Genomic DNA, 18,147 nt, shown 5'->3' on the forward strand with positions numbered 1-18,147 from the left:
TTAATACTAAAACTCAGTCTCACAGCCAGGACAGAGTGAATACCCATAGGCTACTATACAGAGATGCTGTATGAGAAACCAATGCGATTTTTGGTAAATTGCACAATATAAATCTATTTTAGCATACCTCAACAATGGAATTATGATCAGTAGAAATGGCCATGACATGGGACCTTTAAATACAAGGATGTTGAGAAATGTCATAAGCTCTAAAGTCTAGTAGGCGTGATTTAGAAAAAGCCCATTCAGCATAAAGTGTACAGTAGGCTACATTCAGTATATTCTGATGATAATGATAATACGTAAGGAACATTTTGAATGTGATATCGTTACATAAAGCGGAGTATTTTTGCACTATAGTTACTGTTAGGCTACAGTTTACTCGTAATATGTCTTGCACCACTACAAAACTGTTATGCCAACATTAATAACACAGAAAGTAAAGGTACACTCTTGAGATAAAATATATAGGCTACATTATATACTTTAAAACACAGTTTAGTTTGTTAATTCACAAAACGGCGGAGATATTTTTTGTTAAGTCCCCCTGGTAAACTGAATGTGCGTAGGAACCATGGTTATAATGGTGCATCTCGGCGAGTCTTCACTGTGACACATCTCTCTGGAATGTGTGTGCAACTCTGTTTTGTGTCCGGTGGGCTCTGTTGGAAGTCATGGCAGGTCCTGATCTGATAAAAACTATTCTGTACACCGTCAATAATCTTCTTCAGCAGGAGAAGTACAAAGCGGCATTGGCCGTGTTGAAAGGATTCAGAAATGGCGCCGTGTGAGTAAAAACATTAAATAACAAACTAGCTAAGCTACAATAACGTCGGTGTACTTATTTACCACAGACCAGCTCACCGTTCTTATCAGCTGTAGTTGAGCAGTGGTGACTAAATGTAGTTGTCTGGAGCCAGTGTGGTAACTTAAGTTAATAAATAGTATTAACTGCAGGTTTTATTAACTACACTAGTACTATACTACGATAATATTTGACCTTGTTGTGTTTCTACTCAGCAGTGACATTATTGTGTGTATTTTCTTCCTCTCAGATATGGGGCCAAAATAAGAGCTCCTCATGCTCTTGTTATGACGCTCCTATTCAGAAGTGGCAGGTAAGCATTCGAGCTGTATTTAATGTTTAGAAAAAAGTACCCTGGTATTACAACAATATATGAACATGTAGAATCTCATTCTAAATCTAACATTTTAAATCTAAAAACGCCGCCACGGACTCAAATCCTGCACTGCCAGACGTGTCCCCCTGCTTAAGAGAATGTCATCCAGAACATGTCCAGGCCCGTCTGAAGTTTGCTAGAGAGCATTTAGATGATCCAGAAAAGAATCCTTTTCTGGATCATCTAAATGCTCTCTAGCAAACTTCAGACGGGCCTGGACATGTTCTGGATGACATTCTCTTAAGCAGGGGGACACGTCTGGCAGTGCANGGATCCTGAACGGTGCAGCTGGAGTGCTGTGCCCGCATTGACGTCACCCATAATTTGGCGGGACTTGAAGAATCCCCGAGAAGATCCAGGAAATGGTCAACATTGAAGGGCAGATTAATGGTTATCAAAGTACAAATATCCAAAATCAGTTCAGTAACGGTTTTCAAGGGGACAATATTTACTCAAATTGATGGGTTTGGATGATGGGGGAAAATCGTGTCACAGGCTCTTTAAGCTGTTAGATAAATCTATTGACGTGAAAAGTACAATATTGGCTTCTAAAATGTAGTGGAGTAGGAGTATGAAGTAGAACAAAATGAAAAGTAGCCCAATATCATACTTAAGTCGAGTACTTGAGTAAATGTTCTACATTTCACAACGAAAAAGGTTAAAGGCCGCCATAAACACAGAGCAAAACGTACTGACGTAGCTAAATCCAATTAAGTTATGTAGTTAAATCTCATAGACTTACTGTTTTGTTTAAGATACTCTTATGGATTTGATCATCATTCCAGTCAGTCACAGCCAGTCAATTAATTCATTTCAAGCTAAGGAAAAATCGAATGGAGAAAATAAAAAACTTGCTTATTTTATGAATACAAATATTTTCCTAATTGTTTTATTTGCTTACTCAATTGAATAGTGCAATGGCCTTAATGATTTAAATTATATGTGCATAGTTTGAATAAGGAAAAGGTGCAGTACAGGGAAAAAACTAGACTAAATGAAGAGAACCAAAACAAATAGGTCAGAAAATAGTTAGTGGAGATAACAATCTGCATAGTTTGATTGACAGATACATATTAACACTGGCCCCTCCCTGAAACCTGCTTATGTCAATCCAGTTGATGAGTTTGAAAAAGGAAATGAAAAAGAAATCTGTTAGGAGAGACAAGCAGGCGGCGGCACTGACAAGGTGGGAAGTGACAAGTAATGATGTTCAACAATCCAACTAACTCATTATTCTCTAAATACCAAACCTCTAAAGCTATCAATCTCAGTATGAACACTTGAATTTATTTAAAAAAATGCTCTATTAAAAGGGGGCGCGGCCCTGAAATGATTCGAGATGTTGTTCTGACCTGTCAGGCTATAGTAAACAATAAGAGAGCTGACTGTGTCTGAGGGGAAATGTGTTACCATGCCTCAGGACATAAATACATACATATCCTTGATTGACCCTTGATTAAATGTTGTCATGATTATTATTATTATCAGTGTGGCTTTTAAAGTTATTCATTTTAGAGAATGTGTGTCTCTGTGTTCAGGACTCCTCAAAGGCGGTGTCTCTCGGTTTGTGGATGGAGGAGATGATATTCAACCTGGCCGACTCCAGACTCTTCTTCAACGACCTGGAGGTGAGTTTAAATTTGACTCATCATTTAAAACCTGTGAGCATGTTCAGAGAATTACTCAATTTCATTTTTATTTTTAACTTTGTTTGTTTGCCCCGTTAAACCATTATACTGCACATCATGCGTTACTTTACACAAAAACCTTACTTATTATTTATTTTATAATAAATGCTGCCTGTTATCTCAGTTTTTTGCCACTTAAAGGTGTATTTGAAGAAAGACAGGAAATATCAGCTGTGAGAAAATATCCAACCGTTAGCTGCCGTTACTTTCCCCATGGAAACAGGTTTTACATTTGGCTGCTGTTTTCTTAAATGCACAGTGGAAATCCCCTCACACAACTTCTTTATGTATTAATACGTACTACTCAATTTTCCAAATAATTTGCCCTCCTCAGTTTAGCAGGAATATGAAAAGGAGTTTTTGTTAAAGGCTGGCTTAAGTGCACAGTTAGACAAAACCAAGACACTAGTGCAACCTCTACAAAACGATGACCATGTGGTTTTATTACGTGTAAGTGACTGAAAAAGTTTATACGTTTTTCAAGTTGAATTCCTTAGCCTTGTTCTGACAAAGAAAAAAGATTAGAGAGGGACGGAGGGAGAAAGAGAACAAGTACACTTTGTGCAGTAATTATAGGTGTGTGTCTGAGCATCGGAGAGGAAAATTAGTCAAATGGGAGGAGGAACATTTGAGAGAAGGGAAAGGAGCCAACAAAGCCATTTGCAAACCCCGGTCCTTACCCCCTCTTTTGTTGTCAGGGCTCAGTAAATCTCTAAAGCAACTGCTGTTAAGTCTTAAGGTACAATCATCCTGTCCTTCCTCTGTCAGTAGCTGCTTCGCTGAGGGTTATCGCTGCTGTCATAACTCAAGTACTACCAGAAGAGATTAAATAATTGCTATAATCAAAGTCAGAATTTCCAGTAGAAATGTTCCTATACAAAAAAGCAGATTTGTATGGCTGTATTCCACTTGAGTTGAAGGTCTTATTACTGGATTAAAATGACAATGCTCTGGAGGCCCCGAGTGTAGCTGCTCTGAGTTTCAGAGCCTATAAAGCTCTAAAGGGCTCGTTTGTATTGTATGGTCAGTAGAAGCTGCTCTGCAGGGGCGGATGGCACCTGAGTGGACGGTGGGTTGAAGCCCCTGGGAATAGAGTTATGTGGAGATGGAGGGAAGATGAGGTAGCGTCTCCATCTGGCTTTAAGAGGGCTGAAAGGTGATAGGAGAGCCTGTCTGTCCCGGGTCGCTGGGAGACAATTAGAAGTTAGACTAGGACACTAATGTGTGCATGGATGTGTGTTATGTTAGTTTGAAAAATAGAGTATTTCCTCCTGGTCCACTATCACTTTTTTTTAACGCTATCTTATTTCTATTGAGATAACGCCATGTCTTTTTATGCTGCTGCAACAATTCCAAAATTGGGATCAATAAAAAAAGAATACTTCTTATCTTATTATCTTTATCTTATCATGAAAAGGGGCATATTTTAGTTTTCTTCATTTCCAATCTTAGTGACTTCTTTTATTTGTTTCTGATTGAACTGCATAATGCTGAAGGTTTTTTGTTTGTAGCAATTATTTTAAGCTATAGTGTGGTTTGAAAGCCTTTGGTTCCTGAAGCATCCAGTAGAGAGGAACAAAAAGACAATGAGTCTTTCTTCAGAGGATTCTTTTAACAAAAAAGTACGCAGTAAAAAAAAAAGAAAATCTGATTAACTTGAATTTACGGCGTGGTTTACCAGCATTGCACAGTCATGTTGACTGTCCTGTATGTCTGGCGCCTCGCGGTCCTGTGTCCCAATACCTTATTTCCTTCTTCCTTGTCTTTTATTTGAGCTCTTTTTTATTTGTATTCCTGTAGCTGCTATCACCCCCGCAGGCTCCCCTAAAGAGGACAGACCTGCCCGTACAGCGCTCCACTCTGAAATGGATCTCTTGATATATCCGCTCTCTTTTTCATTTCCCAGGAATGCGACCAGGTTCATATTGATGACGTGGCATCGGATGACAACGGACAGGACCTGAGGTAAAGTGCTGCTGCTGTGTTACTGGCTCGTGAACCAGACTTGCCCTCAAGGGTTTTAGTGCACAGGAGGAAGGGAAAAAAGCAGGGAGATGAGACAAAGAGTTTGTGCGTGTCTGTGTGTGTGCATGTCTTTTATTTCCCCGACTTCCACAGCCATATAATATGTCAGAGGATTATCCAACGCTTTCATATCTCATCAAAATATTTCTTTGTCATTCCCTCTGTCTTCCTCGTTCCAGACGTTTTATTGCTGTAGCACTTTAGGATACTTTTAGGGGTGATTTGAGAAAGAGCCAGACTGTACCGAAGTACCTTTTTCTTATATTACACTTGGCCCTTTTCATTCTCAAAGATGTTTTAATATTTATACTGCCCTCGCTGAATGTATAAACAGTACTTCATGGTTTCTTACTGACAAAGCTTTTTTATTCAAAACTCAGTTTCAACGATTTCCAATTTTACAGGGTTTCTTATTCCTGAAATTCTTGTGGTTACACTGGCACACTTCCCTTAATGTGATGAATGGTTTGAGTACTACATTCTACATTCTATAACCTGAACCTTGAATCAATTCCTAGAGCTAGAAACGTTATCCATGAATACAGTTGTACCTATAGCTTCCCCCCTGAAACACCAATGATAGTGCTTCTATAAGGTGCTCTGGAGAAATGCAGTTTGCTCCTTTGTGATCTACAACCTGACGGCTCCCTGTTTTGTGATCCTGCAGCACTTATAACTTTGGGTCGGACGGCTTCCAGAGCCCAGCGGGGGCCGGCTCTCTGTGCCTGGGGTCGGGGGTTCACGGAGGAGTGGACTGGATGAGGAAACTGGCTTTTAGATACCGCAGAGTCAAGGAGATGTACAACACATACAATAATAATGTTGGGGGTAAGCTCCGCTCACATTGTTTTTAACATTCGACCGGAAAACTGAATATTCAGATTTGTCTTTTTGTAAGAGCAACCACATTTTCAAATCTAACATAACATTATGATTATTTTGACAATTTTGTTTTGTTTTAAATAAAAAGATAATCAAATGTAATATTTAAAATGATTGCCCTTTCTAATATATCAAATTGCAAAAGAAAAAATATTATTTTGCTCTGATATATTTCCGGTTGTATTTTTTTTTTTTTTATTATTAAAAAGAAAGCTAAAGATGCATTTTCATCACTATAGATACATATACATTATTAACTGCTGCTCAACACCAGATGCAGTTACCGTACATTTGAACATAGCTCAACTTCAGATCACAGAGATTATTCTGGATTATTCTGATTTATTTTTCTTTCCTTTAGCTGGTATCAAGTTATAAAAGTTCCTATTTAATCAGAATCATTTTTTTCTCTTTTCTGGTGCATTAACCAAACCTTTAGTCGTGTTGAAGATGATTTGAGTATTTTAACAACAAACAGCAATATGGTTGATTACTGACACCTATTCATTCAATTGCCATAAAATAGCAAAAAAAAAGGACGCACATTCAATTGTCATTTAGAATTATTAGTCAGAAATTGTTGTTGAATAAAGACCTTTGTGCGCTGCTGATTGTTGTCAAAATAAGGTTTTGTAACCTCTCTGAAATAATTACATTTCTTTACGCATTTGAGCTGTAAAGGCTCACGTCCTCCCTGTTTGGCCTCAAAGACTGACCGTATACTTTTTTCTCCCTGATGGGCAGGTTTGATGGGCAGCCCCAAGCGAGAGGAGTGGTTACAGCTGAGGAGGGAGATGGAGGTGCTGACCGACCTGTGGCTGACTCAAGCTCTCAAAGCTCTGGCTCTCATCAACTCCAGGTCAGTTTGTGCTCACTTACTATTGGCTGATAGCTGTACAGTATTTAGTATTTTTGTGATTTTTCTCCATATCCCATTAAATGTCCTTCAAGGTGTCATAACTAACGTGTGTGTCCTGTCCTGTTCCAGGCCTAACTGTGTGAATGTGTTGGTGACCACCACCCAGCTCATCCCAGCGCTCTCCAAGGTGTTACTGTACGGTCTGGGCTCTGCTTTCCCCATAGAGAACATATACAGTGCCACAAAGACAGGTGAGGGCAATATAGGGGAAATGGGTTCAGGGAGAAAACATTGTTCCTGATAATAGCAATATCCTTCCTCAAATGTGCTATTTTAATGTTTTAACTTTCTTAAAAGGCAAAGAGAGCTGTTTTGAGCGTGTCTCTCAGAGGTTCGGTCGGAGAGCGGTGTATGTGGTGATAGGAGATGGAGCGGAAGAAGAGTCCGTAGCCAAGAAGGTATAACTCAATCTGTTTTTTTTACAACTGTGACTGCTGAAAAATGGCCTCAATTAATCAGTTAACTTTTAAGAGACACTTGGTTTCTGAAGGTTCTGTGTCTGACTCTAACACTCTAACCTTTTCATTGAAATGTCACACTTTTTCTTAAACTTGGCAGACATTAGGCTTTTGTGCATTAAAGGCCAACATTTTATCCACATGTACTTTGTCACACACTGTAATCCCCCTTCAAAACCGCAGTCCATTATTCACATCTGCACTGCATCTGCAGGAGTGCTGCAACTTGCCTTAAGTCTGCATGTTTTACATTAAACCTAGATATAATAGATTTTGATTTTTTTTTTGTAGAAGAACATGCCGTTCTGGAGGGTTTCCTGTCGGGCCGATCTGGAGGCTCTGAGCCATGCACTGGAGCTGGACTACCTCTAGAGGGCGCAGCCGTCACTCTCCGCTCCTCCACCAGAACCATGAGAAGCTCCTGACCTCCTGAGAGCAGCTAGTGGACGAATCCGCCCCTGAGAGACTGATTCAGAGTCAGTGTTGCTTTTTCAACACGCAGGAGGACAAACTCACTTTAAAGCCAAAGGAACTGTGAGGATTTGGAGCTGCAGTTTATCTCTGAGACATCAACATGAGGCCAAAAGCGCTGGACCGAAAAAAAGACCAAAGACAAATAAGGGACCAAAGCTTCATAACTAGCCCAGGGAACTATGGGTAATACTGCAAATACTTTTTAATAACGTTTTTTTTCTTCTTTTAAATTTGCTTCATCTCAACTTTATGAAAGGTGTCCCACTTTTGTCCACACTATGAAAGTGATGCACTGAATGCAAACCTGTACATCCTGTTTATTGAACTTGTTGGATTGGATTTGTTTTGCCTTTTTTTATTTGTTATGAGACTAAACCTGTTTTCCACCGACCAATGCTGTTACAGAAGAAATTAGAAACAAGACTTAACCCTCCTGTTATCCTCAAATTGACTTTACACCCTTTATCCTCTGACCCCAGTAGTTTAAAACTCAAGACAATGATCATATTCAACATTTTAACCAACATGTATGTTTCTGGTGCTTTAGGTGTCTTGGTTGACTACCTAAATAACCATTTAAATAAAACATTACCCCAACCTTCCCCCCTACAGACCCCTTTATACAGTACATCCAGAATTCCTATTATGTGACTATCGAAAAAAATATATAAATCACCATCAAATCTCACTGATTGAAATAAAATGTTAAAGTAAGATATTTTTTAATTTTATTAAAGGACCAATAACTAAAGCAAAGGGTCGTTTTAAAAAAAAATGTAATAGTCACCTCAATATCATCCTACACAATCAACACAAATATGAGTAAAATATTGACATTTTTATATGTTTTATACTACCAAAACAGCCTTTGGTCAAATTGACCCCAAGGAACACCGATGCGTACAAAGTGCGTACAGGACATTTAAAAAAGATCTTCATGTTCATTTGATGTTTACCCACTAGTCCTCACTAAATTAGGAAAAGTCATGAAATACTAAGCAAAGAAATGATGTGACCATTTTTTTAGATACGTCAAACATTGGTTTAACAGGATAACACGAGGGTTAAAGGTATATTATAACATGGGATAGATTTTTCCTTCACTATTATTTTAGAATTGTTTAAATTTCATATTTTGTCTAGATAAAAGACAAATAATATTCTCTTCATAGGTAGAGGCTATTGAAAATAGTTTGATTTGTATTTTACCATTAATATGTGAGCTATTTATTATTTGTTAAATTCAACACAATGAGGTATACAGTTTGGGAGCTTGGCATAAAAACATCCCCTTCAAAGACCAAAAATGTGCTTATGTAAAAATGTTTTGTCTTGCAGACGCTGTATTATAGGCCGGTGCTTGAATCCTTGCTTTTGACTCTGGGTTGTATATGTTGTCATGTTTTAACTCTCCTTTCCTGTCTTTGTTTCATTTCCTAATAACCTGTTTGTAATATAGATGAACTGGTATGGTTGTGCATGTGCCGATTACACTGCCTTTCAGTTTAGCCATGATTTGTATATAATGCTTTATTGTCGATTTTGTTTTGACAGACAGTTAAATAGATGAATAAAAATAAATTAATTTCATTCTTGGGAAAAGGGAGCCGAGTTTCATTTCATTTCACAAAGTTACACAACTCGGAGGCATTCGACACGAGGGATTAAATAACAGATGAACAAAAATTGTGAACTACATGTAATCTCAAGAGGTCTGAGAAGCATCTCATTCAGACTGAACTGCAGTGACCTATTTTAGACAAAGATCTCCCCCTTCAGGGCAGAAAGAGAACTGCATACTTACAGAATAAATTGTTTTAATTATTTTATTTATTTTCATACAAATCAAATAACACATTGATTCCAGTTTGTGAAATATGTGGATTTTCAAGGCTTGAACACAAAATAGCAACATAAATATTTATAAAAAAATATATATAATTTTCATTCACATTTATACCATACAAAGCAACAGAAAAACATAAAGGTTGACAGTAATCTGAATGTTTCCACTGCAACTGTTCTGGCATCAGTCGGATTACTTTTTACAATATAAATACAGAATTTCAACAATGCTGACAGTAAGCAAGTATGATGTGACACACAAACAAAAAAGGTATACAAAGCAGGATTTAGGCCCTGCAGACAGAGACCATCTGGAAGCCTCTGATGGTGGAGTTGATGTTTGAGAGAGCCAGGCTGGCCTGCAGCATCTTTACTCCCAGCTTGCTGGGGATGAAGGTGATCCTCTGCTTCACACTTCCTCCTGGACACAGTGGAAGCATCCTGTAATAAGATCAACAAAAAGTTAACAAAATATAAAAATACTACTACTATTCCTTGTTTGCAATAACTGACGCTAACTTGTGACGGCTAAGCTACAATTATACGTTTTAACCATGTAAATGTCTTAACATGTTGTTTATGTCTTCTAATTCAACACTTCCTGTTATCAAGCAGCCTATAATTACACTTCAATGCCAGTCAATAACTATCTGCTGCGTTCACACAACAGTGGAATATTTTGTGGATTATCCTAGCTACGCCTGCCTGAAGGTAAACATAAGCAGAACAATTCAAGTGTAACAAGCTCACATTCCTCCAATAAAGACAAACTGTACTGTTATGTACGATACACAGTGACACTCCTTTATTTAAGCATTCCTCAGTTTTATAATGTTGCAACCACACATGATATGCACTCAACACGTAAAAAAGGAAACAAATATGAAGGCATGAAATCTTCCTCACCTGAAGTGAACCTTTCCTTTGATCAGCCCGGCCCCGGCTACATTCAGTACTCCGCTCACCATGTGAGAAAATGGGTTTGTGAAGGTCACTGTGGCAGTCTGCTCTTTGCCAAGCACAATGGATTCTTCCTTTGTAATCTGTAGGGGAAACATGTGTTAATGAACCCAGATGATTGAAGTAAATGAGCCCTTAAATAGCACTTAAGTAAACCAATGTCCATATGCATGTACTTTCTACAGCTTTAAAGTACGTAATATATTGAATAAAATCCTCACACCTAAGAGTTGTTTTTTGCTACTTCACCATCACACATGAGACGTAAATATTCTGGATTAGATCTGACTTTTAAAGATAAGGTGAGTCTCCCTAGCCAGTGGATGTTAAGAAAAATGGCATACAGCTAGTCCTGCAGCAATAAAAAAAAAAGAGTACTATAGAAAAGCCAACATGTTTGTAATTTGGCATATTTTTGGGGAATTGTTTCCTGACTTTCCAAAAATCATAAACTAATACATGTCGAAAGAGGGGAGAGCTTGTAATGTCATTAGTGAAGTCAAGGGGGGTTCAGTGGAATAGTGCACAGTCTGAGGATTGGAAACCCCCAATCTACGTGGCTTCCGTACACTACTCCTTTGTGTAGCATCTATTTTATTTATTTATTTATTATTTTTATGTCTTTGAGCACCTCAATACCACAAGTATTATTATGATTACATATTTGATATTGCTGGTTGATTTGATAGTTGTGTTTTTTAGTAAAATTTGTTTAATTCATATTAAAAACATGTTGAATACTTAAAAGTACCTCTATGATGAGCTGAGGGCTGGCGATGTTGAACTCCTCCGACGCCATGACCCGCTCCTTACTGTTCGAGTCCTCCAGGACCACAGCCAGGTTGATCAGGTTGTCTCCCACCACGTCCTCATACTGCACCGGGGTGATCTGCTGCTGAATCACCTTGACTGGAAATACCAAGAGCAGAAAGATGTAACCACATACGCCTTTGAGAAATGAAACTGTGAGTCTGTATTCAAGCGTATAGTGGATTTGTACCTTCCATGGGTCCCAGTTTTACAACACCATGACTTTCCCAGAAGGTGTCTGAGGGGCTATTGTTGTATTCTTTGGCCTGGGCGTTGAGATGAATCTTCATCATCTTGGCAACCCTCTGCTTGTTGATGACTTTCACCGTGAAGCAGGCAGGCTCCCCGGCAACAGGAGTTTTGTCCAGGCTCAGGACCACCAACACTCCCCTGGACGAGCCTGAGAAATAAACATGAAGAAAGCCAGAGTGTGAGATTACATGCGTTTAAAGATGACAAATCTGATTTATGTTTTCAAACTTCTAAATTACCTCTGCGTAACGTTGAGTCCTCTGACATTCTGGAACTTCTCGATGAAATTGTTGAAGTTGGGCCTTTATTGAAAAAATAGATCAAAATGGTGAGTGTTCATGCCTTGGAGTGAACAATGTACCACATCTCTGAATTAACAATTGAGCAAATTGAATGAGTTTGCATTTTTGATACATACTTTTGATGTATTTGTAGTCTCCTGTGATGTTCTGCAGCCTGGGGAAGCTGATAGCTTTGGTGCAGATGAGGGACCCCACTCTCTCTGTGTCCTTGCTGTAGTTGACCACCTTACCTTCGCTCAGTATGACAGAGTGGACGTCTGCGTTCACCGCGGCGTACACAAAGGGGATGTCATAAATCAGGTCAATCCGCCGATCCTTGACTGCTTTGACTGGAGCTGGGCCGCAGCAGAACACTCCTGGGAAAAGAGAAGGGAAGAAAATACATTTATAGGGATGTTTGTTCAAGGAAACATGTTCAAACAGGACCAAAGAAGTGAGGAGTTTCTCCCAAATGGAAAACAAGGTTTCACACACACCTCCGCTTCTCTCCTGGGGGGTCGGGTCCAGAACCTGCCAGCCTTCCAGCCCAGAGCCCAGGTCCCTGCGAGTCATCCAGCACTCCACCCACACATGGAAGTTCCTGTAGAAGAAGAGCCAGAATAAGTTATAAGAGAACATGAATATAGTTTTTTTTGTGAGAAAATTAAATAAATCTCATCAATGTCATTTGCATATGTCTCATCAAGCCAGTGTGTGGGATGGGGGCTTTGGGGTGTGTTTTGGGGAGTTTTGTGCATTTGGTCGCAATATTACCTTTCTATCCTTTTATTTTATATATTTTTTAAGAAACAAAAGTGCTGGGCTGAACAATGTTGAAACATGTTGGAGTTTTTGAATTATTAGTTTCTTACTCACCAATACATTTTCTTTTTTTACTATACAAAGATCAATAAAACAAAAACACATTTGACGTGTGAACAGATTCAATAGTTAAGTCACTACTGACCATATGCTGTCTTTGCTGCGATTCAGCTTCTGCCCCGTTTCGCTGTAGAACTCCTCAATCACCAGGTTGTCATTTGTGTCGTGAGCGGAGTTGAAGTTTGTGACGACACGGGAAGGAATGCCAAGAACTCTCATCACTGAAAGACGTAATAAAAATGACTCATAAGTCGACACCCTAATAAAAAATATCTGAACACTGTGTGATGGGAACACATTTATCTGGTGTGCGGCAACACTGATAAGACATCAATCATGACGTCATATTTAAGTGGTTAATAACTGTTTACTGTTTACCAAAAAATGCAGTACAATTAGTTCTTGGCAGACAGTTTGTATATGATTTTTCTCCAGCATCATTAAATAATTACCTGTGCACATGACGGCTGCGAACACCCAGCACTGCCCGTACTTGACTGGTTTGAAACCAGACTCAGCCCACTGCGTCAGGATGTCACCACTGCCCGTCCACAAGGAGGGGTTCACCCCCTCTTTGAAGTCACCGGCCCATTTCCCTTTCAACACGCCGCGGTCATCTTCACTGTTGATCTGAACATAAAAAGGGAAGATGATTGTAGTTGCTCCCTTTTTTTTTTTTTAGTTTCCATATATTATAAAGCAAGCTGGGGCATCTCACATCTTTAAGAGGAGTCTCTGTGACAGTTTAATAACTATTTTTGATTGAGAGTTGCACTGCAGTAATAACAGTGTGCCTGCATGTGACCCTTCAGAACTTTGAAGGAGAGATTGCAATTTCCCAATTCAAGCCATGACATGTTTTAAACCAGCAGAAGAACGTTAGTACATTAAGTCAATATCAAAACATTGGTGAAACAGAACCATGGTGATTTTTTTATATCTTGAAGTTTATATGTTTAGGTTTTGTTAATATGAATCTGTTGGCACTCACCATGGCAGACACGACCCGGCCGATGTATACGGGGTTCTTTCGGTTCAGGTAGTCCATTCTTTTGTTGGTTTGGTGCTGAGGGCTGACTTGCAGCATTTGCAGGCAAGCCTCCAGAACACCAGGCTCAAACTGCACAAGAAGAGAGAAATAATGAAAGATTTAGTGATGTTTGGAGTTTATTCAGATTCAGAATTTGCTCTCAAGTGACTAATGCATGATCTGAGGTCAGGTTTAGGATAGGGGATAAATAAAGATCAATATTTAGGTTGGTTTTGTCCCTGTTGACATTTGTGTGCAAAACCAACATTTACTTTCCCCACACTACTTTTCTGTTTTCTGTGATAATCCAAAAAGCATTATTACTATGCGAGTGAAAACAAGCAATACAATATAATACTTATGCTTACTTAATGGAAAACAAAATCTAAGAAACAGATTTAACTCAGCACCTTGATATTTTCTTTTTACATTATTTATATGGTTTTAATACCTGATCAAAGGACCATGGTCTTGAAACAGGGTTCATAGCTGTCCCGATGAACAGCAGCCCTGAGTCGTTCTGGATGTACTCTTCCCTCTGATCCTCAAAAGGAATGTACACAACATCCGCTGCAAGAAAGGAACATGTTATTTAGTACATCCTCAAGTTTTTTAAATGCACATCACTGTATAATGGCAATTATACTCCATATATAATTAACTTCATTAAAAAGGATGAATAAAGGAAATAAATCAGATTGGTTATTAAAAGAAAATAGAAACGCTAAATGCGTGTTGGTTAAACATAGATAAAATAGATAGAATGTTATTGTTTTTCCCACTTTCTGAAAGTCAGAAACTAATAAAGTCTTTAGGACAGACCTTGTTTTACATATTTTATATAGTTGACTTATTTCAAACAGCAATGTCAGGCTTTCTTGGCTTAAATGTTGAGGGTATTTGGGATCAAATCATGTAATCATGATCCCATAGGCAACAAAGAACTGATCGAAACTCAAAATAAGTCAGGGTAAGGGGTCCCTATTTCCCAAGCTTTATCAGAGGGGAGGCCCACAGTCTCAGACTTTGAAAACCTCTGCAATCTTTTAACCAAGCTGCATAAACGATAACTATAAGTGATTTTCTGTTTTAGTTTGCATCAATAAAACAAGCCACCAAGGCCTTCTGAGCCCGAAAAACGTTGTATGACATGTATAAAAGCTTCTGATAAGTTCACCCACCACGACACCAGGGATTGCAGAGCAGGGTGAATTTGCCGAATGCGCAGCTCTTCTTATTGGACCCCCGAGTGATGGCACACATCTTGAATGTGTGGCAGCCCACTGAGGCGGAGGCAGGAGAGGAGATGAAGATGGATGGGTTCTGGAGGTCAAGGCTCTCTCGGTCGATGTAGGCTTTCCAACGGGTGTAAGAAACCTTCTTGGAGAAGGTGACTGGCATGGCCACATACATGCGGCCTGCAGGAGAGAAGAGGTAGAGGGGTTTAAAATGGTTGTTCAGACTGCAAACAGCAGTCATTCATCTTATAATGTAGTGTAACTTTTATTCCTGTACTTGTTATGTACATTTTATTATCTTTGCTTTTTTTTAATAAATTATATAATGTGTTTCCACTGCACTATTTCTTAATGCTCTTGATGTCTTTCATTTTTGTAAAGCACTTTGAATTGCCTTGTGTGGAAAGGTGCTATATAAATAGACTTGTCTTGCGTTATAAAATAAATGAAAGTGGGACTACCTAGCATGACTTGGACCTTCAGATAGTCTGTCTTGGGGTTGAAGGCTCGGCCCTCCAGCTGTAGGCTGATTCTGATCGGGGCCCCTCTTCGCACCACCAGGGCCTTGGAGCTGCTGAAACCATCGGTCCTGTGTCTCTCCAAGTTTTCAGATATTTCCAGGTTGACATCTTCTATTTTCAAGTCTGCAAAAATAAAGAAATCAGAAGTCAGATGTCATAGTCAGTGCACCAACATTACAAATATCCGGAACAAATATGCTGCAGTTAAATGTTAAAATGAGCAAAGAGAGAGGTTGCATTTGCCAAGACGAATCTCACCTTCCATTTCTTTGTGTCTCAGTGCAGTGTCTCAATACTGTCAGCCTGTAACGCTATATAAACCTTTGCCACACCCCCTGAAGGCATTTCACGTGTGCTACTGAGAAGATAAACTGGTTCTCTCAATTGTTACTAAGGCCCTCAGGTCATGTGTGAACAGACGCCCCAAAATACGACACCCCTCCTTGTTCCCTATGATGCACCTTTACAGTTTCACTTGTGAAGGACATCTTACGTGAGTAATCAGACTCACCCTGTGCAGAAGAAAAGAGGTGATTACGTTAGTGAGTTTGGGCGTGAACTCTCGCACAGTTTTGAAATACAGATGTGAGAGCTGTAGAAGGAATATTAAAGCTAAGATAAGTGGATTGATAACCTAATGGAAATGTGGTTAACATCTATTCATACAGTACAGCTCACAAACTCTTGTAGTAGTATGAGTAGTATTATCACAAACCATGTGCTGTCATGTGGGATTAGTCTGGCATCATGCATTTAAACTCTATGTGACTCCAACTGAAGCTGTTGCAACATGTACTTTGAAAGCAAGAGGTGATCCAGGGTTGTTGCATGAAGGTCGAGTGCTTTCAATGAATCCCAGATCGGCAAACAGTTTTCTGCTGGTTACCTTATATTATTATTTTTCCAAGGATTTAGCTTTGGTTACAATGCTTCAATCATTTTTTTAAAGAGGCCCTATTATGGTGTTGCCCTACTTTAAACGCCTCTATTGGATAGAAGTATTAAATGGAGGCATTAAATAAATAAATGTTGGAACTCTTTACATTTCTTTATCAATCACATGCTGTGATTTTGACCCTGGTTGTGTCAGTGTTCTCTTGTTGAGAGAGCTCTTCTCTGGGAGGCAGCTGAAGGGCCAGTTTCTCCGAGTCCCTGGCAGCGTTGCAAAAAACATGTTGCAATTTCTCTTCCCTCTGATAGTTTGAAAGACAAGCTCAGAGCCATTTTGAAGGCCACCTACACCCACTCCCGAAACCTGGCGTACTTTGTTTTCACATACAAAGGACTGCAAGCCCTGCAGGAGAAGTGCCAGGGGAAGAGTTTGCAGTCTCACTCCTTTCTGGCCGCCTGTGTTGGCGGCTGGTTAGTGTTTGGAAATAACAACAACATCAATAGCCAGGTTTGAATCGCTGTAGATCAAATATACCTTTCTTCTCACATTTGCTATTTTTTATTTATTTACCATCCACCACCATTTCTGTAGTTGCTCAGGGTAATGTGTGCAATCCGTTAAGACTTTTTGCTCTTTTCTAGATCAACATGTACTTGCTGTCCAGAATCCTGTTCGCCCTGTCTCGGCTGGCTGTGGAGAAAGGGTTCATCCCCCAGCCTAAACACGACCCCTTCCCTCTCTTTGCCACGCTGGTGTGGGGTGTTGTGTTGTGGCTGTTTGAATATTACCCTCACACCCTCCAGCCCTCCCTGCAGTCCTCCATGAACTACCTCTACCACGACAGCAACGTGTGGCACGACATAACGGACTTCCTTGTTTATAATAAACCAAGGATTGCTCCTTAGACATTTTCTTTTCATTATGGACCAGCTTTCTACAACACATGATTTGCATTCTTATTTTTTATAATTATTAATATTCCATATATTATTGAATGTTGCCTATTTAATTTGTTGATGAATGGTTTGTTTTGTAGGATTTTTGTAGAATACTTAGAAATAAAAAGATACCCTGTGTGTCAAATAACTCAAAATTCCTTTTCTATTTAACAAAATCTGCCTTATATCTACTCAACAAGATTATTTTTCTGCTGATATTTGTGTGTGATTGTACATTTGTCTGATTTGAATTTATAGAGTTGTGTCACTTTATTAAACTGCTTCAGAATAAAAGACAAAATGAGGTTCAATGCAAAACCGGCTGACATTTTATCTGTTGTGAAATTGCTGTTACACAGAGACACAAAGATGTTATATTATGTTGTATCATGTGATTTGGTAAAAAATGATACTTCTTCCATTGAACCCAAACATTATTAAAAACTATATTAAGTACTGATATTTAAGTGTATTTTCTGAAAAGCTGTGTTCCGGTTATATTGACAACCTGAAATACTGAGTATTCTGTGTTGTAATGAAGCACTCAGTTACTGGGGTGTTAATATCAATGAAGTGACACACTGCTGGGTTCTTCTAGAACACTTTAAACCCCTGCCAGCTCAAGCACAAGAAATACGGGATGTGCATGTTGGAGTCATTAATAATGATCTATGTAAGCCCAAGGAGTGCCATCATTATACAGTGGGGCAAAAAAGTATTTAGTCAGCCACCAATTGTCCAAGTTCTCCCACTTAAAAAGATGAGAGAGGCCTGTAATTTTCATCCTAGGTATACCTCAACTATGAGAGACAAAGTGAGAAAAACAAATCCAGAAAATCACATTGTCTGATTTTTAAAGAATTTATTTGCA

The 18,147-nt window shown here is 39.0% G+C and overlaps 3 protein-coding genes across 3 annotated transcripts; 2 read left to right on the plus strand and 1 right to left on the minus strand.

Annotated features, from left to right (window-relative positions):
• Positions 1-605: 605 nt before the first annotated feature.
• pxmp4 (peroxisomal membrane protein 4) lies at positions 606-17,594 on the plus strand. Its single transcript, XM_010791281.1, has 4 exons — positions 606-787; positions 1,056-1,118; positions 16,647-16,845; positions 16,980-17,594. The coding sequence occupies exons 1-4, from the start codon at positions 675-677 to the stop codon at positions 17,241-17,243; spliced, it is 639 nt and encodes a 212-aa protein (XP_010789583.1). The 5' UTR covers positions 606-674; the 3' UTR covers positions 17,244-17,594.
• eya2 (EYA transcriptional coactivator and phosphatase 2) lies at positions 2,511-8,925 on the plus strand. The gene is made up of 8 exons (XM_010791285.1): positions 2,511-2,535; positions 2,670-2,809; positions 4,776-4,834; positions 5,562-5,722; positions 6,521-6,635; positions 6,765-6,886; positions 6,993-7,093; positions 7,445-8,925. The coding sequence occupies exons 1-8, from the start codon at positions 2,511-2,513 to the stop codon at positions 7,523-7,525; spliced, it is 804 nt and encodes a 267-aa protein (XP_010789587.1). The 3' UTR covers positions 7,526-8,925.
• tgm5l (transglutaminase 5, like) lies at positions 9,020-15,790 on the minus strand. Its single transcript, XM_010791280.1, has 14 exons — positions 15,705-15,790; positions 15,387-15,569; positions 14,869-15,105; positions 14,139-14,257; positions 13,649-13,777; positions 13,110-13,287; positions 12,743-12,878; positions 12,273-12,376; positions 11,913-12,152; positions 11,734-11,796; positions 11,433-11,642; positions 11,184-11,341; positions 10,379-10,515; positions 9,020-9,913 (listed from the first exon to the last, which is right to left on the minus strand). Exons 1-14 carry the CDS (start codon positions 15,709-15,711, stop codon positions 9,760-9,762), a joined length of 2,055 nt encoding a protein of 684 aa, XP_010789582.1. The 5' UTR covers positions 15,712-15,790; the 3' UTR covers positions 9,020-9,759.
• Positions 17,595-18,147: the final 553 nt, after the last annotated feature.

Source organism: Notothenia coriiceps, unplaced genomic scaffold (assembly GCF_000735185.1).
Source record: "Notothenia coriiceps isolate Sejong01 unplaced genomic scaffold, NC01 NC01_scaffold00035357, whole genome shotgun sequence".
NCBI classification, from domain to species: domain Eukaryota; kingdom Metazoa; phylum Chordata; class Actinopteri; order Perciformes; family Nototheniidae; genus Notothenia; species Notothenia coriiceps.